This window comes from Lathamus discolor, chromosome 15 (genome assembly GCF_037157495.1).
Source record: "Lathamus discolor isolate bLatDis1 chromosome 15, bLatDis1.hap1, whole genome shotgun sequence".
Classification (NCBI taxonomy): Eukaryota; Metazoa; Chordata; class Aves; order Psittaciformes; family Psittacidae; genus Lathamus; species Lathamus discolor.
The window spans coordinates 9,387,763-9,410,820 of record NC_088898.1 but is presented as its reverse complement, the minus strand read 5'-3'; the positions used below and the strand labels follow the sequence as shown (position 1 = coordinate 9,410,820).

General features: G+C 45.3%; 1 protein-coding gene across 1 annotated transcript in view; it reads left to right on the top strand.

The window, feature by feature from the left end:
* LOC136022348 (voltage-dependent N-type calcium channel subunit alpha-1B-like) overlaps positions 1-23,058 on the top strand; it is a 289,675-nt gene that overhangs the window by 141,543 nt on the left and 125,074 nt on the right. Inside the window, exons 9-13 of the mRNA XM_065695506.1 lie at positions 3,856-3,971; positions 13,822-13,878; positions 14,600-14,674; positions 16,626-16,715; positions 20,949-21,158. Coding sequence (XP_065551578.1) covers positions 3,856-3,971; positions 13,822-13,878; positions 14,600-14,674; positions 16,626-16,715; positions 20,949-21,158 — 548 coding nt within the window. The remainder of the gene's footprint in view (positions 1-3,855; positions 3,972-13,821; positions 13,879-14,599; positions 14,675-16,625; positions 16,716-20,948; positions 21,159-23,058) is intronic.

The following is a 23,058-nucleotide window of genomic DNA, read 5'->3' as shown; positions in this document are numbered from 1 at the left end:
CTCCACCTGGAGGATTCTTCAGTTTTGGCCTTTGAGTAACTCAGTGAAACATCTGCAGTGCTGGCAGGTGCCTTTGCCAGCAGCTCACCCACTTGAGTTACCTGGCTCCTCTCCATTCCTGAGGGCTGTATTTCTCCAGGCAGGACTATGTCCCTGGACATCATGTGCCATCCGGGGGCAACTTTACTCATTCTTTTGATGTACTTGGACTGGAGATGAAGCCAATACTAATATTTCTTTCATTTATTTATTTTTCGGACTTAAAATTCCAAAAGTTCTTTGCATCTGCATTCCAGGAGTCTCTGGCAGAGTCCTTCTGAGATCTCTGCTTCTTTCGGCTCCCTCTGAACAGTGCTATAGATTCAGTAGCTGAAGGCTATTCTCCCATTTTAACATCTGAGGTTTCATGAGATCATGTGTAGCTCAGTGGTATTACCCCGAATGAGCAGTTAATTACCTGTGTTGCTGTTAGGAACTGCTAATCTTCAGCCCCATTAGTGGCAGCTAGGACAGTAATGCCGTATCATCTCTCTCTGCTTCTTCCCTGTGAGTGGGAAGCATTCCTGTCTGCTTTCCAAGTGGAAAACCTGACTTGCAGAGGTTTAACACTGTGATTACTCTTGCAGCAGACCTGCTGTCACCCTGGGAGTGGTCCATGAAACCCAAGACCAGGAGGCACATTACCTGCTGCTCTATTTCAGCTCTCTGCTGTCATATAGGAAAGTTAATCAGTGTCTCAGGGGATGACGATTTTAGGTTGTTTAATTTTTCCCATTTCGGTTGCTGTGACAGTATTTTGAATTCAAGGCCAGCATGGATAAAGTACTTGTAAGAACTTCATTGGTTTATAGTCTTTTCCTAACACTGGTGGTTACTCGTGCGTTGACCTTGTCTCTTTTGTGGCTGGGGGGTGTGCTCCTGAATTTCCCTGAAGTGGCTATTTCAGTGCATACTTACACCAAGATTTATTTTACCCTTCCACCCACCAAGGTGATAAGCAGCAATCATCCATCTTCCTGGTGGCTTTAAGCACCGACCACTCTTGAGAAGAAAAATGTGACGCATTAGGCTTGAGTGGATGGTGTGTGGTTTCCATGATGAATGCCCTTCCTTTGATTTCTGTTTGTTCCTGCTGTCTCTATAGAATCAGTTATTCACAACTGTCATGTTGTAACTAAATGCATGATAGTCATCTACTCAGAGTGTGGCTTCTTCCAAAGCAGTGTCTCCTGTTCCTGAGCTGTGTGTAGGAGTACCAACCTTTCAGCTTTCCTCCTCTTAATGCCTATCTGGACAGTGCTGAAAATGAATGCTTTGGAAGGCTTTGGGGGCATCAGGAGGTTGACAAAACCCAAGCATGAGAATGGGTGAACACCATTATTCATTCCAGAACTGGCCAAAGTTCTAGAGGACCAGCGTATTTCCTGCTCAGGTTTCCTTCCGGTGATTTGGGAGGTTTTTGCAGTTGGTGGCAATTCTACCAAATAAAAGAGGAAACTTAGTGCTACCAAACATTCCCATAGGACTTTCTGTGTTTTCATTTAGAACTGACAGGAAAACTTCAGCTGAAATATTTTTAGATGAAATGTGGCATTTTGATGTCCCCTGAAAAGGGTGCGTAGCTGTACAGAAACTACTGAAGGTTTGCAACTTTGCACAGTTTCTCCCTTGTTTTCTTACATGTTTAAAGTTGAGATTAAAGGGGAAAGTTCTAGGTAGCCGTTACTTTCCTTAGGCCAAATAGGAGCTGGCCGAGGATGAAAGGCTTTGCAAGGGAAAGCTCTCCCTGGCCTGCTCCAGAGGGATGAGGGAATGGTGCCACGGCTTATCTGCTGCCCTTCCTGCCTGCCCTGGTCCTTCATGAAGCACACCATGAAATGGTGGTACGCTGGCACAGCGTGCCCAGAGAAGCTGTGGCTGCCCCATCCCTGGCAATGCTCAAGGCCAGGTTGGACACAGGGGCTTGGAGCAAGCTGCTCCAGTGGAAGGGGTCCCTGCCCATGGCAAGGGTTGGAGCTGGAGGAGCTTTAAGGTCTCTTCCAACCCAAACCAGGCTGGGATTCTGTGAAACTCCCCACTCTGTGTTGTCTCCTGCTCCCACCCAGCACAGCCCAGCTCCGGGAAGTTTGTGGTGACTCGAGCCTGCAGTGCAGGACCTGTGACCCCTCCATGTCTGGCAATTTAAATGCATGTTGTCACCTTGTGCTGTCTGATCTCATTCTTCCTGCTCCAGAGAGAAATCAAAAGCGAGAGGAGGTCTGTAGCCTCAACCAGCAGGCACTGAACCAGAAATGAGTACATTAAAAAAGAAAAGGGAGAAAATCAGTGGTCCAGCAGACACGTGCAAGATTCCGACTCATCTGGCAGACACATGCTGAACGCCAAGGAGGAGCTGTCAATTGAGAGTGATGTTTCAGCTTCCTCCATTTCAAGGATGGGGTCATGGGCTGCCCTGTCAGGTGGGGGACAGGAAAGGGGAGTCAGGAGACAGGGATGCGCTGCCAAAGTCAAGGTAACAGCTCAGCTGATGGCAGCTCTCGCATCAGTGGCTGGTACCGGTCTGCGTCACAGTGCTGAGCCAAGTTCTTCCTACAATCCCTTCCTACAATCCCCTCTCACACAGTCCTGCCAAGCAAAGCAAAAGTGTCAGCTTTGAAGAATGAGTGCTCCATCCCTGGCGGTGTTCAAGGCCAGGTTGGATGAAGCCTTGGGTGGGATGGTTTAGTGAGAGGTGTCCCTGCCCATGGCAGGGGGGTTGGAACTGGATGATCTTGAGGTCCTTTCCAACCCTAACTATTCTATGATTCTATGATTCTATGATTCTATGATTCTATGATTCTATGATTCTATGATTCTATGATTCTATGATTCTATGACTGTGAATATAAAGGTGCCTCTGGCACTCCGCAGTTTGTTTTCCCCCTATTCTTCTTCCTTTCTCCCATCTTCTCACTGGTGTTTGAGGAGCATGTGTGGGTAATGAATTGATGATTGGGTGAGATTTTAGGCATGAGCAGTGCCTGACTACAGGTTTGCAACAACTAGCAGCTAACTGAAGATTTGAAGGATGCAGCAGGGTTAAGATCTCAAATGAGAGGGGTGAACTGCTGGTGTTCATAGGGGACAAAAGCCCAATCCCATATTTAACTATATAGATTAAGCTGTTGCGAGAGATGCTCCGGTGTGTGCTTATAGAGAGTGGTTGCAGAGGCTGGTTCAGAGCTTCGTAAATGGTAGATAAACATCAGAAACTATTCAGAGGTGATATAGATTAGCTTGGGGAAACTCCCAATGTGGGTGCTTTAGGGTGGTGGCTGAACTGCTATTGTAGTATCATTTCAAACTGGGCAGTAGGATGGACTTGGGTATGGTTTTTGCAATGAACTTTCTTTCATCCAGCGATGAACCTTCCTCTCTGATTTCCCTGTATGGTCCTGTTCTAATGATCTGATATCAAGATACTTGTTTTCCATGTGATTTTTAGGGAATAGCAAGATCATTGTTACCCCTTACCCAGAGCATTGGGGCTATTTCAACTTGACCCCAATGTGCCCATCCTCACTTGTAGCTGTTGTTTGAGTTGTGCTTGTCAGTCATCTTAAGTATGGGAGAACTTGAAGAAAGGCTAACAGGGGAGAGTAGAGCTCTCCCAACACCAAAGAAGTTCTGGTGTCACTGTGACTTGATACTATGCTTCTAGAGAAGTTGGATGACAACATGTATCATGCTGCGGTTTCTGCTCACTAGTGCTGTCATCAGCTTCACAAACTTCATAGATACAACCTGAAAGACAAAAGAGGGGCTGTGTGTTTTCCCTGACCACTTGTGAAGTGGTTTCTCATTCTCTCTCCATAGTGAATTTGCCAAAGAACGAGAGAGGGTAGAAAATCGTCGGGCTTTCCTGAAACTCCGCAGGCAGCAGCAAATTGAACGGGAACTGAACGGATACTTGGAGTGGATCTTCAAAGCAGGTAAGGCAAGAGATCTCCCATCCTTGTTCAATGTGTCAAGTGGCAAGAAGAGTCTGGTGGTGACAGAGAACTAGTCCTCGGTATCAGAGGTAACGTAAGACTAGAGAGGGCCCAGGCAGTGCTTGTTATTTTTGCTGGGCTTGTTTCTGAGCATTCACACCAAAGTTATTGCCAAAGATCTCAGTTTTGTTAAGCAAAACCAAAGGAGCTGGGCCATCTTTCTTTATTGCTGAGATCAAAACAGTTGTCTTAATACAGTGTGATATAAAAAGTGATACGGTGCCCAAAGTGTCCACAGTGGGGAAACTGTTCCCTTGGATGAGTCATTTGTGGTTTATTTACTTTCCACCACAGCTGTTTTATAAACCTCTCTTGCTATGATGGCAAAATACAGTTTTATGAGCTATAGAGATCACTTCCATGGAACTCGCCCCAGTACACATTAACGTTGGTTTATAACTGTTATAACTGAGCATTGCGCTTTATTGCAAGCAGTGAGCAGCTTCAAGGACCCAAACACACTAATATAACAAAAAATAGCATGCTTTGCTTTTCCTTTTTATTGGAGAGTAAAGATTACCAATAACTTTTCTGTGTCATGGAGTAGCTGACATGACCACAGTGCAATTCATTCACGTAGCATCAAGAAAACTTCTGGGGTTAATTTTCTTTCTTGCTCGCTTTTCTGAGAAGCTGGAACACCTGAGTAAAGTGAAAATGCCTTTTAAAACAGTGATGGGGGGAGGAAGAAGCTGTGGTTTCTCAAATAAATATTCAGGTGCCTTTCTAGGCACATCAGCTTCATCCTTGCTCTTTACAAATGGGGAAACTGAGGTCTAACATTATATAGTGGCTCGCTTGACATCAACTGATGGCAGAACTGGTCCTAACCTGTGAGCTGGTGCCACACTAAAAGCTACATCATTATTGCTTGTTTTGAAACCCGTACTGGTGCTAGAGGCCAGATGTGCTGAAACGTGCTCATGCAAGCAAGTAAATGAACACTCACAGCAAATCGTTGTGCATGCCTAAGCTGTGCATCTCCAAGCCAGGAGACAGAGCATCCTGCTGCTGTTCTGTGGGTAAGCTGTTCTTTGTCCGGATTTACAGCTTCTGTTTCATGTGCACAAGCTGGGTGCCAGTATTTGGAAGAGCATTTACGTGTGTCTTTTGCTGCTTTGCTTCTGCTGTCTCCTCTGAAGGGATCTGCTGGCTGATGTTCCCTGGGGAGCAGGGCTCTGCCCTGCTGCAGGTCCCTCTCTGGAAGGCAGTGGTGTGAGCATGACTTTTGACAACCTGGCCAGAGAGAAAAAAGGCTGGATCATTGAAATGTAAACCAGGAAGACGTAGCAGCAGTTGGTTCGGTGTCTGGAAACCACCATTTCACATAGCACTATTCAGAGTGTCAGCTGAGTACCAGTTGCATTGACGGACCTTTATTCACTGTGGCTGTTTCACAGCGACTGTCCATAGTTAGGTGACCACTTCATTCTATGGTTTTGTAGGATTAAAAAAGAAGAATCATTCACTTTCCACTTATAGTTTGTCTTCTCATGTGTTTAAAGCTGTTGTGCTACCTCAGATTCAAACTACTGGTTTATCCAGTGCTTCATGGTTCTCCTTTGGCTCTGGTGGCAAAAGCTTTTAAGGCTTTTAATCTTTCTTTTAAGGCTTTCATGATTTCTCTAAATCCTGGCCTCCCCATCCATAAAATAAAGATGAGAATTCCTTTGCAGGGTTGCTTCCTTTAGGTGTGGTGACTGTTCTGCCAAGAAGAGCCACACAGCGGTCATTAACTGAACTTGTCTGAAAGTTGAGGTAGAGAAGTTATAAAACATACAGCCAGTCTCTGCTCCAGCTTTGCACCCTGTGGGAATGGCTGGCTATTCTATTTCTGTATTGCCAGTGTTGAATAAATACCACATTAGTATGCTGTAAAGTGCCCGTCTTTTTATTTTGTCTAATAACACAAGATACAGAAGGTTTTCTAGAACAGGAAAGTGTAAGCAAAATAGCTGAATCAGTGAATAATAAAAATACTCTGAAAAAGCAAGGCTGAAAATACAACAGGAATATAAAGCAAGCTTCCAGTACATCTGAATAATATCAATAATTAAAATCACCCTAGCAGTGTTAGTAAATCTTTGGATACAAAAGGTATTGTGAAGGCTAACCAAAACAGAATTGAGGGTTTTGAATTCAGGAGCTGAAATCTGTGACTGGCATTGATGGGGATTTCCTATTTCTGCTTCAGAGGCCAGGATTTCAGCCAGGACATGATCTTGGATTTCCAAACTAGGCAGTCAGTCTTCCTTGTCCAGTACTGTGTGTGGGACAATGCTGTTATCCATGCAGGTATCTGTCTCCTTGCTCTCATTGAATCTCGTATCAAGGAGTTCCACATGTTAACAGTTGGTTTGACTCAAAACAGAACCAAACCAACCCACCAAAGTGTATGTCCTGCCCTTGATATTAAATGTTGCCTTTCTGCAGTGAGAGGATAAGCCCAGGAGCGCACTTCCTATTTCTTTTTATTTCTTTTGTTTCTATGCTCTCTCTTTTTACCTTGCTTCATCTTATTTTCCTGCTCTAAAGCATTCAGAACCCAGCTGCTCCACCCCCTCCCTTCCTATGGAAGGATCTCCAGGCTTCTAATATTTGTAATATCCTCCCTGAGCAGTTTGTTCTTTTTTTTCTTATTTATTTCTGATGCAAGGTAGGAAAGCTGCATGACAGTGATTCATAAAGTGGTATTTAATGCTTTGATAGCTTTTGCTCTGTAATGGTTTACATATTCTCAGTAGTTGCTGGAGCTGGAAAGGAGGTTTCCTTGTTCTTGGTAGTTCTCATCTCAAGGGCTCTAGCTAGTTTAGGACCAAGGAAAGGAGTTCAGTGTCTAAAATCACTCTTTCATCTGTACACTACCTCCTGTTTGTCAATGATTTTAATTTAGCATTGTGTTCATCATTTATTGACCACTCTTGAGTGTCTTTAATGTTTCACACAGCCTCCCCTACTTGTAATCTGAATGATGTTGCATTACCTCTTGCTGCTTGTATTGCATTAAAAAGGTGAATCAGATAAAATTTGAAGGGTTTTTACTATTGACCCTTTCTTACACTGAATTTGTAGACACTTCACTCCTCCAGAATGAAACAATGGGGTCTTTGTTTCCTACCTCTTAAGTGCTGACTCGAGTACATTCCAGTCCTGGTCTAATGACTTGTCTCATATTCGTGGTGTAAGAATGAAACTTCTGGCTCTTCAGTAGCTGAATTATACATTTTAATTTTTTTTTCTAGTGTTACCTTGAATTATTTTTCCTGTGGTAAAGTAAAAGCATAAAGGGGAAGAAAAATATTGATGAAAAGTGCTTGTGAAGTTTTCAAGCAGGTACCTTGGCAGAGCTGACAGATTTTGGTGCCAGGTCACTGCTGATAAATCACCAGAAGTGGAGCTGTGGTTGAAATGGAAGCAAACACAGCTGAGGCTGTTTCAAATGTGGATTGTTTAACACTGCAGCATTATCTGCTTGGCGGATTTATACCAACGTGTTTCAAACAGTGGCAACCTTAATTTGCAAATACTTGTGTGAGTTGTACTTCATACAGGAAGTCTGAATTGATAAAATGCTTAACAAATGCTGCCTTAAGAAAGGTTTGGAGAACGAAAGAGAAAATTATAACACAGATAAATATGCTGAACATGCATGACTTGAAAGATAAAACTCAACCCACAGTCTGACCAATTTCCTTAGAGTTTGAATTGACTTTCTTCACTTAGGATTATAGAGAGGCCAGGCAGGATGTTTCTGACTCAGGTGCCTGTTGAAGACTGGATACACAGGGTAGTCAGGAGGGTTTAAACATTTTCAAATGAGGTAACAGGTGATTTCATGTAAAATTCCCACATCATGAGGTCAAGACTAACTAAGCAAGGAGTCTGGAGCATCTCTCTTATGAGGAGAGATTATGGGAGCTGGACCTGGTTAGTGTGGAGAAGAGCAGCCTGAGAGGGGATCCCATCAATGCAGATCAGTATCTCGAAGGTGGGTGCCAGCAGGATGGTGCCAGACTCTTTCCAGTGATGCCCAGTGACAGGATGAGGAGCAATGGCCATAAACTAACACACAACACGCGTCACCTCAATATGAGGAAGAACTTTACACTGAATGTCTCAGAGCACTGAACAGGCTGCCCATGGGGGTTGTGGAGTCTCCCTCTCTGGAGCCATCCCAAACCCACCATGGACATGGTCCTGTGTGCCCTGCTCTGGGTGGCCCTGTCCTGGTAGCGGGTTGGACCAGATGATCTCCAGGGGTCCCTTCCAACACTGATGATTCTGGGGTTCTGTGAAGGAAAATTGTAACTCAGTAGAGGTTTGGGGTTTCTTTTTGAGGGTGTCAATAAGAAATGTCATGCCACCTTAAACGACTTAGAAATCTATAAGCATCTTGGAAGACAGAAAATCTTACTGCTTTGAAAGCTAGTGTGAGTTGCAGGCCAGAAGCAACAATCAAATCCCATAATCTCTTGTATCTCATAGAATTTAGGTCAAAACTTTGTATGGCAATTGCCATATCCAGCTCATAAACACATGCTGTCTATATTGTCTAGAAGTGAACTGCAGGGATAAGGTAGAAACAGACCTTTAATCTTAATCTTGAAGATTAAAGTTAACTGTCTATTTCTTAGTAAATTCTTTGAAGGGACCAACTCTTCCCACCACTGGAATACAGCTGATATATGGGTAAAAGACAATGCTTGGCACTGTGTTGTTTGTTACTCAAGGCACAGGCCAACAGTCCTCTTCCCTAAACACCTCTTCTTCAATTCAACCAATATCAAATAGAGTGTTACCCGTGATGAGCAAACCCTGTCCTGTTCCACCCACTGCGTGCTTGGACAGCCTCTGCTCTTCGTTTTGTGTTTTCACTGGGCTCTGTGCGAAGTCTGTACCAAGTCAATTTGAAACTGTGCCTTTCAGAGGAATTAAAAAGGGCTGAAGCCAAGCAATGTAATCCATGCAAATGACTTTGCCACTGCTGTTTTCTCCATTAAACTCCTCAAAACTTGCAGCAACTATTAGGCTGTCATGCTGTGTTTCCAACCGAGAGCTAGAAGACCTCTGCACAGAGCAAAGCGCGCTTAAGCCCGCAAATATTCTTTTGAAGATGTTTCTCTTATCTAACAAGGACATGCATCATTTTGAAAACGCTTTGCTCAGAGACTGGAAGTCTTTCACTTCAGAGCTAATCAAGAAGCATGTCTTTTGCATTTTAATTCTTTGCAAGTCCATCTCTTTCACACAGCACTGATTCTGTAACTTGAATGTCATTCCTTGACACAACAAAGCTTTATGAACCTCAGGTTTCAGCCTTCTGTAGGAGAAACAGAGCAGCAAGCCCCTTGATACAGCTGGGAGAAGACACCAACAATCAGTGACAAAGGGCAGGTATATGAGTGAGAAGGCAAGGGAGAGTAATTGCCTGAAAGACAAATTTGAGTTCCATGTGAAAGTGATGGCTTCTTCTACTCTTCTTTTATTCACTTCTTCTATTTAACAAGTCTGAAGCTTCAGCAGTTAAATCCAGTTGTTCTTTCTGTTTTCTAACTTCTGTTGCCTGTTGAATGTGAGTTATTTCTCCTAATCCATTCTTCTTTAGAGCCCAACAATGTTCTATGTCCCCATGCCAAAGAGAACGGGAGGGGGCACTGTGTCTCTCTGCTGCTTTTCCTTTGTTGCTCACTTCGCCACTTCCTCAGTAGAAGGTTTGCCTTTATTTCCAGTCCTGGAACATGCTGTATGTTGTCAGTACTTAATGACCAGCAATTAATCTTACTGCTGGGACGTCTGTCACTCTGATATCCTAGTGAAGACCCTCTGCCTTTGTTTGGAGGCTGGAAAGATGCTGATCTGATACTGTCTTTGTTGAATATTATTTCTAACACTGAGGCACTGTTGTTTGGAGGTTTTCCAGGCATCCTAATTATTTTCTTCCATTCTCTGTTGCAGTGATGACTAAAGGCAACGCAACTTCTGATCCTCTGCTTAGGATGCTGTATGGCTTTAGAAACAAGAGCTAGCAATGATGACTAACCTGCTGAGCTGGCTTTATAGCAGGCTTTAAAAACCATGTAAAGCCCCACTAAGGTAAAACCACTTTGGTTTCCCAGAGGAGACAAGACAGAAGTAACTACAGAGAGAGAACTGGGGAGAAATGATGTGGAAGAGTGTTGGGCTTGAGGGAATTGCATAGAGGAAACTTGGGGTTTGTTTATTTCAAGGGAAAAGTAAAGCTGAGTTCTGTTTATGGATGGAGATACATTTGAGCATCAACTCCGGGCCTGAATTCTGGGGCAAAGGCTCAGCTGGTTTACAGAGCTGTCTCAAATGAGTGTGTACTTTGTAGGTGAGAATACATTGGTATCAGATTGTCACACCTTACACATTCTGAGGTGCCACTGCCATTTATAAATCTGGTTTCTGAAATCTCAGTATGGCTAAACCCCTTACCCATCTGACTGGGGACACAGGTGACACTGGAACATCAGATGGCATGAGCACACCATTGCAAATCATGATGATTATGTATCCACGCAGTTCACAATCCGCAGGGTAATCTGGGGGCTCAGGATTGTTCCTCTCCTGCTGCCCAAAGGACAATGGAGAGTCATGACAATTGTCACAGGAGCATGCAACCCAAGGTGCTGCTTGGAAATAGGAGAAAACAAGATTTCCTTTCTCCTACTTAGAGATCTTTGACTATAACCAGTGCAATGACTGTCCTCCTGCACTGATATGAATCCAGTGCAGGACTGAGCTTCCAGCTAAGGGAACAGGCTTTCTTTCCTGCAGTGTTTTAGTGTTTGACAAGACGCTACTGAAACCAGCAACCCTCAGAGCATTGACCAGTAAGTGTTGGCTCTCGAGGGGATCTTCCCTCTGCAGACACAGCACTGTTGCGTTGCACTCACCCAGGAGTTGTCCCTGAAGAGCAGCTGCCTGCCTTCTGACCTTTGCCAGCTCAGTATTTTCATTGCTCACCTGCATGCAGTGTGTCTGCTCCCTGCAGTGTCTTGTGTTAATCCATTTAACTACCAAATCCTACCTAAAAGTCAGCGTTTCTTTCTCAGAGTGGCAGAAGAGCTCCTTTGGGATGGGTTCACTTTCCCACGCTTACTCTTTGTTGCAGGACCTGAACATACATTCCACTCCAGATGGTTTTGACTTTTCACTGTGATTTGCTAGTATGAAGAATAGGAGAGAAACCACATCTGCAGTGTGCAGAGGAGCACAAAATTAAGAACCCCAAAGTCCTGAGGACTGAACTGATCCCTGAATCCAAAGGAGTGCAGAAACATCTATGTGACACTACTGACTCTACCAGTACTAGGAGTTAGACTTGGTTTTTATGCAGAATCCTGTGCAGTGATGTGGGTATATCACTTCCAGATATGACACAAAGCTTTTAAAGTCACACTTCATGAGCAGTAGGCTTTTAAAATAATCTATAGGAAAATGTCCACTGTAAGAGCACCTCAAACTCATGCTTCTTCCAGCACAGGTTTGCTTTGTGTTTCACATCTACAGCCCTTTAGTCCAGCTGCCTTTGGGAAGGGGTCTCCATATCAGACTCCATCCCTTCTATGTGTTTTAGGGCAGTCATATTCATTGTTAATTGCTGTTTAACTGCTTCCATATTTTTAACCTCTAAGCACTAGTACAGCTTTTCCCTAAGGCAAGACTTCAGAAGAACCTTTTGGCTTCTGTGGTGCTGGTTTCAGAGAGAAGTCTTTGGAACTGTCTAAAAAAAGTCCATTTCTCTCTCCTGACCTGTCTTAATGAGCCTCAGAAGAAACCTGAATTGTACTGGCTTGTGGGTTTTGGAAGGATTTCATACTTTTTAAATGCAGACTTTTAGCTCACCTGACATTTCCCTCCCTCTCAGCTCTCCTTTCCTCCATCTCTCTGGTGCACTAGTTTGTACGTTCTTATTTTCATAAAATAATAGAGTGGTTTGGATTGGAAAGGACCTGAAGATCATCCAGTTCCAACCCCCTGCCATAGGCAGGGGCACCTCACTCTAGACCATGTTGCCTAAGTCTATGTCCAGCCTGGCCTTGAACACTGCCAGGAATGGAGCATTTACCACTTCTCTGGGCACCCTGTGCCAGTGCCTCAGCACCCTCACAGGAAAGAACTTCTTCCTTTTCTCCAACCTGAACTTCCCCTGTTTCCGTTTGAACCCGTCACCCCTTGTCCTGTTGCTACAGTCCCTGACGAAGAGCCCCTCTCCAGCATCCCTATAGGCCCCTTTCAGACACTGGAAGCTGCTCTGAGGTCTCCACACAGCCTTCTCTTCTCCAGGAGGAACAGCCCCAACTTTTTCAGCCTTTCCCCATACGGGAGGTGCTCCAGCCCCTGATGATCCTCGTGGCCTCCTCTGGACTTTCTCCAGCAGCTCCATGTCCTTCTTATAGAGGACACCACAACCGCACTTTTGTTCTCCTCTGCTTGATTTTTCCGTTCTCCCTCAGCCCTGGATATTATTTTTCAGCCTTCTCAATTTACTGTCTTATTAAAGGATCATTCACTTTCTTTCCCAGATGATTAATAAAGAGATTATATAAGGCTTGTGCTGTAGCACTGATCCCTCTAGTATTCTTCTATACAGTTTTCAGCTACACACTTTGATGTTTGGCCTCTGGTTTGTTTGTATTATTTCTGTTTTGGAAATTAGTTTTCCATGCAGGCTGGCTTAAATGGACTTTAAGCAAAATGTGGTGTGAAAACAGTGTCAGATCTTTTAGTAAGATCCCAAATTACATCAAGCATGTGAAAGAATTTGTCATTTATAATAACATAAGGAAGTGTACAGTTTACCAGCTGCTAACTCAATATTTCTTCTGCTTTAGATTGTCCTTTAGAAAATCCTCATATGATTTTCCAGCAGTGAGCTCAAATCTGTGGTTCAGACCGTATCAACTGTAGGTTTCAATATTGGCACAGCGTGGTGCGTACTGCAGTGGACTCGGGTGATGACATTTGCATTGTGAAACCTCAGGAAATTTGTTTGTCTTTCACACAGATAAAAATGAGTCAGTTTGGGGAAGTTGCCTCTTTGGGGTTTTCTGGATTCTTTTCCTCTAGGAAAGCATAAAATTGTATTTTGCAGATGAGTTACATAGGGATGGAAAACCAACCGTGGTGTTCTATCACGTCTTGCGCAGTCTGAACTGGGCTGCTCAGAACTCCCCCATGGAAACTTGGCTGTGGATTTTATCTGGACAAAGATTCAATGTGATGGCTATTTGGTGATATTCTGTCTCCTGGGATGTGGCAGCAGCAATCCCTGCCTGTGTTACCCTGTGCCATGAGACAGAGATCTGTTTTTCAGGGATTGAGTCTAAGTCTTCTTCATGGAGACAGAAGAGCAGCAATCCCTCACTTCTCTGTCTCCAACGTGACTGGGTACGGCATCCTCTGACTTGCAGTCTTGCCTGGGTCTGAAGGAAGGTTTTTGGTCTCCAGGAGTCCCTTGCTGATGATAGCTGGGTAAAGAAACTGGAGTGGGTGGTTGATTGTGAAGAGGGCAATCATGGAGGAAGTGCTACAGTCTTCTGGAGGTGTGTCTGGCCTCTTCGCCCTGTGCAAGAGGGACATGGGGTCAGACACACAGTACTCTGAGCCATCGCTTCCTCCACAGACTTCTTGTACCTGGGTGGTGCAATGGGGTAAGCTTGGTGGCAGCTGGCACATGTGCCTGCTGCATCCAGCTCAGATGGTTTTAAAGAGGGGATGTGATAAACCTGAAGTTGAACCTTGCTGTTTTCCCTTCCTTTTACAGAGGAGGTAATGCTAGCAGAGGAAGACAGGAATGCAGAAGAGAAATCTCCTCTGGACGGTAGGTTGTTTTGCTGTGTGGTTTTTCCTCCTGTGATACATTAAAGGTTCACCTGTGTACGCTGACATGGCTTTCCATTGTAACCAGTAGGGTGTGAGAAACACGCTCTTGCATGCACTTGGCATAGGTTGGGCTAAAGAGTCCCTTTTCCCATGTTAGGTCTTTTTGAGGTTGCAGGTTATGTGACACACCACCCTTGGGATGGGGTTCTGCCCTTGGGGTCAGTTGGTCCCTTTTCTGCCTGTGGGACCACACCAATGTGACCGGTCAGCCTCTGCCGAGCGCAGCTGGCTGTGTCTACGTGCAGTTTGTGGTGGGGGTAGGCTGCAGAGCGGATGGCAGAAGAGAAATGCATTGACCAAGAGAAGGCAGGGCTCTGAACCGAGGTTTCCAACTGGATCTGACAGAGAGACTAAGACCCCTGTTACTTGTAAGCAGTAAGACATAACAGGGTGTGGTGATCCTACCTTCTGACGTGTGACCCTAGCGATGCAGGATGGCCGGAGGTACCAAGCTTCGGATGCAGGTGCAGCGAGGCTGCAGGGACTGCTCTCCCTGCGCCTCCAGACCGATGAGCTCTTAGGATGCGACAGCCAGTCAAAGTTCAGTTAAAGATTCTTCCCTCTCCCTTTTCTGACCATCTTTCGTCCTCCCATGTCTCCTCCTTTCCCCTCCCCTCCCTTTCCCTCCTCTTTTTTTTTCTCCTCCCATTCACTGTCAGGGAGGGCCGCCTCGGAAGGGCCGATTCAACAAGGCACCGCACCGGCAGAGACTAGCAGCGGCAGCAGCTACAACAGTGAGTGGATTGCAAATCACCAGGGGCTTAGGTGGCACAGCGGGGCAGTGCTTCCTCCCCACAGCCCCACGTGCCCAGGTCACCAGCCGTGTTTCATGAGTGGTTTTGCACCTTAGTCCAAGCCTTGGGGCATCAGGCTCCCTGCTGCTGGTCCTCCTTGGCCAGCATGGTGACGTGTGCTCGGGGAGGACTTGGGGATGGAAGAGCTGGGGCTGCAGAAGTTCAGGGCTGAGGTGTGCTTGGCAAATCTTTGTGCTTGTGTGAAGGTGCGTGGGGGGTGTGTGTGTTGTGGAAGTTTGTCCAGCACGTGGGTGCAGCCAGAGCTGTTAGTCTCAAGGTGAAATGGGTGTCTGGAAGAGTAGTCTGTGAGCAAACTAGAGGTGGGTGCAGGCCATGGAGTAAATATCCAGGTATACTAAAGTTCACTCTATACTAGTAAACTAAAGGAGCCCAGCAATGTTTCCAGCCTTGAAGCCAACTGCTAAGGAGCAGCCCGTATCTATGCTGGTAAATTATCTTCATCTCCAAAACAGAGGGACATTGCATCCAAGCTGCGTGAAGAGACAGCACGACCTCATTGCTAAACACAGGCAGGAGTTATCTGGGGGAGAAGATAAAGAGGAAGGTGCTCAATTCACACCAGGAAGTGTTGTAAAACTTTATTCCCAGATCTGGTTACGTTCCAGTACTGGGACAGATACAGCCTGCAGGACCCAAAAGCTGATAGTGCTGGGACTGAAGATTCAGCCTCCTGCTGGGTGGGGAAGAAAAGAGCAAAAGCAGGTTTATTTGCAAACAAAATGAGATCCAAATCACAGGCTCAGAGCATCCTCTCCTCTTGCAAACAAAATGGGATCCAGATCACAGGTTGAGAGCATCCTCTCCTCTTTGAGCCTCTGAACCTGGGTGGTGGTCTGGGTGTTTCCTTGGAGTGACAGAAGCACTAACACTTGCCTCAGCTGTGGAGGAAGCAGCGCATTGGTTTCTCTGTCAAGGCAGGAAGTTTGTGTAGAGTGAGGGGATCTTCTTGTCCAAACCTACCCCCAGGGCAGTCGCTGCAGAGTGCGTGGTTTGCTGTGTGTGCCATCTGACCAGTATGTATCACCACACCGTGGGGTGTCTTACTGCTGATAGCAAATGGTGCTTAGTTACTGTATGTCTTGAAGCTGTTACCAAACTGTGTCAACGTATTTTTTTCTGCTAGTTCTCAAGGTTTCACAGGTAGGTGGTCGTGGGACCAGTGTCCATCTTACCCCTTGTGCACTGGGTGAATGGTGCAGACCTCTCCGAGCCTTAACCTCCAGTTCTCTTTCCCTGTTGAGTAACATGGTGTAGCTATGTTTCCCCTCCCCACAAGAGATGCTGTTGGACAAAGTGTGTTTTCAAAGAGTTATGACATCCCCAGAGGGAAGGAATCGCACACTGGGTGCTATTAAGAGGATGATTTGTGGCAGTTGCTTTTGACACAGCATTTCTGCTGCTTGAGGCATTGTTCTGCGGTAAACTCTGAGCACTGTAAATGTAACTTCTTAATGGTGCACACTGTAAACAGCATTAATGTTTTTAATGGATAGAAGCACTCATCTCATAACCCACGGGGGCTCAGAAAGATTCAGTGACCCTGCCCAGCCTTTCTGCTGTGCTGAATGGTCCAGCAGCTGCAGTGGCTTCCCCATCCTCCTGCATCTGCTGGGATGAAGTGTAAGGATGCAGATCTGTGCATGGCCAAGCCTTCCACATCCGGAAGGTCAGAAAACTTAAATGACCCTGGAACTGAAGCATGCAGACGCCCTGCAAGGTTGTAGGTCGCTTAGTTTGCTCCAGCTTACCCATGTGTGAGAGCTTTGAGCTGGCATTGGGAAGTAAATGCTGTCCCTGGAGAGTGAAGGGAGGGGGAGAGAGAAGCCACTCTGAATGCTCACGGAGCTTTTTCTCTTTAATTTGCACACAGTGTTGAAAAGAGCTGCGATAAAGAAGAGCAAAAACGACCTGATTCATGCTGAAGAAGGTGAGGACCATTTCACAGACATTTGCTCCGTTGGTGAGTACTGGCTTCGCATTCCCTGAGGTTCAGATCTCCACCTAAACGTGTTCATGTCATGTTTCCTCTGAGCGACTTCTTGCCTCCAGAAGCTGCAGTTTCAAGAAGGAGAATGACCACTGCTCCTGCAGCAGCACTCAACTTCCCAAAGCAAAAGGCTTTGTGGTTTCACCCTCTCCCCACGCTGCCCTGCTCAGCTATTGCATGCTGCACCCTTTAAAGAGCCCTGCCTAAATGCTTGGAGACTCTGTGCTGTGCTGGCCATAGTGTGATTCTGCTTGGAACATGCGCATTCATGCTAATTAAACCCAAATATGTCAAATGGTGCTTCTAAGCCTCAGCTGTTGAAGGAAGGAGGGGAAGTGGACACTCAGTCACATCTGCCACTAACGCACAGCGTGTGGTTTTGCAGCCTTTGTTGTGTCAGTGGTTCCTGGGAAATGCCAGACAGAGCCCCCAGTTCTCTTGTTCTTGCCTTATAAGAAGATCTTAAGGCAATTCTCTACATTTTTAAAGCTAGATATGGAGATATCACACTTGTGTGCATGCAGTTACCCACATATCTCCAGTACAGAGGGTGGCATCCTGCATAGCGGATCACACTGATGGTGTGAGTTTGGTATCTTCAGCTCTGGTGAATATGACACTGTCAGGCTACAGAGGTGCCGCTGGTGCTGCAGCTAGCAGAGAGCCAGGTTCCTCCTGAGACACTGCTGGGGGAGAGGCAGGAAGCAGGTCTTGCAGGGAGAGGTAGGCTTTGAGTGCACAGCACCCCATAGAAAGGGAGCTGATAGCTGATAGGACATCAAGAGAAAAGCCTTTCAGTTACGGGCTTTTACTTGCTGGCTGGGGATACATCTTCCTGACTGCTTCAGAGTTAGCTAGTTTGCTTATTCCTGTCCCTGTTGTTTGAGTCTGTGTTCTGTTCTGCTGCTGAAGCAGCAGATGTTCTCATTATCTTCCACAGAAATGTCTTGGCACCCCAGTTACCACGAAGCAGCAAATCCTGGATGCATAAGCGGAGCAGCACAAACAGTACATTTGAGAGTACATGTCCATATATGCTTGCAAGCATGAGTGCCTCAAATGCTCTTTGGAAATTTGGCATTAACATTTTAAAAGATTTGAGCTGCTGCTGGATTTTATTTTTTTGCCCTTTAAATCACAGAACAGTTTGGGTTGGAAAGGACCTTAAGAGTATGTAGTTCCAACGAAGGCCTGGTTGCAGGAATTGAATGTTGCTCAGCATGTTACTGACCCCATCACCCACTGCTGAACCACCACGGTTCCCCCAGGCCGAGCAGGCTGCAGGTTTTGTGACTAAACTGACAGTTGTATGAGGGGTTTGTTGCTGAAAGAGGACAAAAATGCAGCAACCGTGTGCATTTTTGCTCTGATTTATTCCGAGCAGCTCGGATCCCTGCATGGATAACAAGGAGTGGTCATTTTTGGAACATTTGTGGCAATAATCATGAGATCTTTGCATTCGCATCCAAGTCCCTCCAGGCTATGGGCACCCATGGCACACAAACAGATCTTGGAATTCAGCGTTTCAGGTGGCAACGGATGACGGAGCATCTGGACTTGTGGATAATCTGATGCAGAGCTGGGAACTGTCTCGGGAGCATATGGCAGGGAAAATAACAGCAGTGCTTTCCACCTTCTGCAAGTGGTTCACCCACTTGGGAGAAGTGTTTTTTGACTTTGATTCATGGAACAAGGCAGAAAAGAAGAAATGGATGAAGCAGATACTTGTGCAGGCTGAAACTCTGCACAACATAAACAATCAGATCAGATGGGCAATTATGCATAAAAAGTATATTTCTGAGAGAGGGGGTTTGGATGGATTTTGGTAACGTTTTGCTGATGGGAGCATAAGGATTGTGGAAGAACTAACAGTATAATTACCGAGTGAAGATGCAGACCGGAGTGGTAGAGACTCTGACAGGTCTCTTGCTGGCCGTTGACTGAATACGTTGCACTTTAATTCAAACACAAGTACCTCAATGAGCCTTCTAATTATATTATAAAGCTCTATAGTGGTAAAGAATTCCCAGTGTGTTCTCTGGAGTTGTTCTTAGCATTTATTCTTTCCTCCCAACTCTTAGCCTTTCTTTCCGCACTAATAGGCGTGTAGCAGTAGATGCTGGCTCCTTCTGGCTTCCCACCCTCTTCACTGTACCAGGCACAGGACATTCTTAATTGCCAGACAGTGGGGGTTGGAGAAGTGGGTGTTTTCTATGTGAGATCAATTTAAATACTGCTGCTTTTCTTTTCTGGAAGATCGTTAGAGCAAGTAGAGAGGGGGCAAAAGGACAGCAGACATGGCCATGCAGATCTGAGAGTATAGTCTGGCTTGGATATCTGAGAAGTCTTTCCCTGCTAAACAGTATTACAATATTATCATAGAATCATAGAATAGTTCGGATTGGAAAGGACCTCAAGATCATCCAGTTCCAACCCCCCTGCCATAGGCAGGGACACCTCACACTAAACCATCCCACCCAAGGCTTCATCCAACCTGGCCTTGTCACCATTACTATAACCTGTATTTCAGCTTGTTTTCTTAAAGCAATAGATAAGTAGTATGATTTGTTGGGTTGTTGTTGGTTTTTTTCAACTGCCGAAGGGAGGATTATCAAACCAACAGAACATCACTGAGCTTTTCCACAAGGAGCTTGTTCAAAGCCTGGCCAGGGCCAGCCCCGCATTTGGCGTGTTGGTGGATAGCCAAAATGTGCCATGGAGCGGAGAGCTTGCTTTCTATTAGGAACACAGCTCAGCTGTTCTTGTGTAGCTGTGAGGCTTGGAGAACCCATTGCTGTCACATCTGGATGCTTCATCCTTTCTATGCGTGCTGTATTTGATGTTATTGCAGGATGAAATAGGGTGAGAGTCCCACCGCTGCCAAGTGTTGCAATGTAAGGGAGTACAGTCAAAAACTCAGCTGCCACAGCTCAAGCACTTTGTTCACGTAATTCAACCATCTTCAATGACAGCCCATGCAAGTCATCTGCTCTCGTGGTGCTTTGTCCGAGACAGGACCATGTGCATCCTGCTTAGCCCTACTTACCGGGAGGCTCCATCCCATGATGGGGAAGGACAACAGCATATTATCCTAGAAACATAGTATGGTTTGGGTTGGAAGGGACTTTAAAGCTCATCCATTTCCAGCTGCATGCCACTGACAGGGACACTTTTCACTAGACTACGTTGCTCCAAGCCTCTTCCAACCTGGTTTTCCTTCCTTTCCATCCTTCCATGGACGGAGTATTCACAACTTACATGGGCAGCTCGTTCCAGTGAAACAAAACATCTTGCCACAAACCATCTATAAGCAAGGTTTGCTTATATCCTGTGAGGGGTGCCAGCACAGCAGGAAACAGGTAGTGGGCAGCCTGTGGCAGTCATAATTTTCCCTGCTGGCAACAGGGTCTGCGGCTGTTGCAGATGAACTCCAAGGGATACACGTGTCTGAGTAACGTGTGCTGATTTCTCCTGCCTCAGCACTGGCCGGAGATTGCCTTTTCATCTTCTGTTTGAAGAGTGCCTGCTGCCACAGGGGGAGAGCTTACATTAGAAATCATTTTTTCCGTCAGCTTCCTATTGTTAAAACACTTGACTCTCTTCCAGGGTTTCAGACCAGACTCAAAATATAGCTGATACAGGCAGAATTGGTACAAATGAGTAGCTGTGCCCAAAATATGAAGCGGGGAGGCACATTGAGCCCTCTGCTGTAGAAATACATGAAGTTGGATGGTGAAATAAGGAGACTTCACTCAATTCAGTAGTAAGGGCTGGGTCTTTGCCTGGTCCTTGGAGTAGGGGAAATAGGGACTAGCTTTCCTGTTGCCAGCTGCCCAGTTTCAAGAGGATGTGCTCCACACTGCAGGCAGTGATACTGCTGTGCCAGGTTCTTGCTGTACCTCCAGGCAACCAGGAACCCAAAAGTTATGAGTTAAACTGGGATATTCAAGATTGCTTCATAGAATTGGAAGCCTGGTTTCTTTAGATGGTAATGGAGGGCATTCATTCATGAAGTTCTAAAATCTCAGCCTTCATCCCTCATGATGTCATTACAAGCAAGAATCCCTTGCTCAGCCCATAGTCAATGTGCCCAGCTTTCTGCTCAGCTGTGTTTCTGGTGCTTGGGTGCAGATCTGTGTGCCCAGCAACATCCTCCAACTTTCTGCTGGCCGGGATGTGGTGTGGTGACTCTTCTTTCTATGCCAGGGTCTCCTTTCGCCCGTGCCAGTTTGAAGAGTGGGAAGAACGAGAGCTCATCCTACTTCAGGAGGAAAGAGAAGATGTTCCGGTTCTTCATCCGGCGCATGGTGAAAGCTCAGAGCTTCTACTGGATCGTTCTCTGCGTGGTTGCCCTCAACACACTCTGCGTTGCGATGGTGCACTATGACCAGCCAGAGAAGCTCACCACTGCGCTGTGTGAGTACTGTGGACTCCATCTTCTTGATCTCTTCTTGATCATTCCGAGCACTGCTGTCACATCACCATGAGGTCTGGTTTTCACCTTCCTATGCCTCCTTCAGATGAGGGTCAGAAATGCATTAATGAATGTTTCTAGTAACTCAAGTGTGATTGAGTTGTACAATTCAGAATAAATCTGCCAGGACATGATACTTGTTTGAGATGCGAATGTTACCCTAAACGTTATCTGAAACTTAGATGCACCCATTAGCATGGCAGAAGGATTTGTTCCTTAGCAGGCTTTATGAAAGGAGAGGGAATGGCTGTCTACTTGGGTAAAGGCAGGTTTCTCTGTCTAATCAATATCTGCCCAGAGTCCTGGAGAATTCCTGCCGCTGTGCAGCTGATCTGCATCTGTGGGTGACTTTTGCTGTGGATACACTTAAAGCTCTGCCAGCTCTGAAGTCCCTGGTGGAGCAGCACATGCAGTGGGCAGTACTATCTGGAAGTCAAGAATGTCTGTCTGTCTCTGCTTACAGAATCCTACACTACTTCACTGCAGTTATGGCAATTACTGTCATGTTCTTTAAAAGGTTGCAATTTTATAGAAGGTCTTGTTTGATAATCGTGTCTTCCTTACTAATGGTGTGTGATTAGATGGGATAGATGTCACAATGCCCTTCTGAGAAAATATGTGCAACTGTGATGATAGTAATACCACACAGAAGATTATACTATATCTGTGCAAAGGCTTTCATTTTAGCTTGATTCCTGTGGTCACCTATCAGTCCAGTCTTCAGATAGTCTGTAAGTGCTTTTGAAGTATGATTATTTTTATTTGAATTGCATATTGTTTTGTGCTATGCTGAGTAATAAACAGAAACAGCTTTCTGCAGCCAAACCCTTTAAACATCAATATTACACTGAGGCTGCAGACTTGCTTGTGAAGCCCATTTTAACAACCGTGGAGGGTGAGGGACAGAGCTTTTTTGTCTATTTTAATGAAGGTTGTGACTCCTAGAGTTGGAAAACTGTTACAAATCAGTAAGATAAGAATATGGTGATGCTGAAAGTGGGACACTGCAAGTTCATCCTTCTGAAGGGAAGGGATGGAGGGTTTGTTTCTGGAAGACAGAGCCATTGCGTTGACCTGACCCTAAAATGGCCAGGAACCAATCTGTTGTTCAGCACTTGATATTCAGATGTGGCTAGTTCAGAATTTGTTTAGTCAAACTTCTGAAACAAGGGAACAGAAGAGAAGGAACACCTCCCCCCCCCCCCCCCCCCCCCCAAATACTGCAGTCTAACTCCATAATTTTGACTTATCTGCCTACATCTATTTGATTTCTGCATCAATTAGAAAGCTAAATATTTCTAGCTCAGATCCTTAGGTTTTCCCTTATTACAAGGAAGCAAACATCTGAAGTTTTTGTTTCATAAACCTAGAAGTTCAAGAACACTTGCTGCTCTGGCTTCAAAACCTCTCTGTTAATGCTTGCTGTAACAATAGCACCAGGTAACTGGAGCACTAATGAGAGATGCTTCTTTCAACTCTGGGTTTATTGTTTGGTTTTTGATTTTTCCTTTTTCCTTCTTTGTTCTTTTTTTTTTGCCAAGATTTAGACCAAAAAGAGAGGTAGACTACACAGAAGTCGTTCTTGCTTACCCATTTCCTAAGATTAACAGAGGATATAGTAAGATACACTGGAGAATAATTGCAAGTTTAAGCCTTAGGATTTTCTCTTGAAGTAGGAGTAAATGTTAGAAAAAAACTAATTTTAAGTCTTTCAACACACAAAAAAAAGGCTTCAGGTTTACGAACTCAGATTTGGGAACACCTTCTGAGTAACTTCTTTAAGAGAACATAAAGAAATCCGTAAGCCAGCAAATTCTACTTAATGTTCGTAGGAGAGCTGGG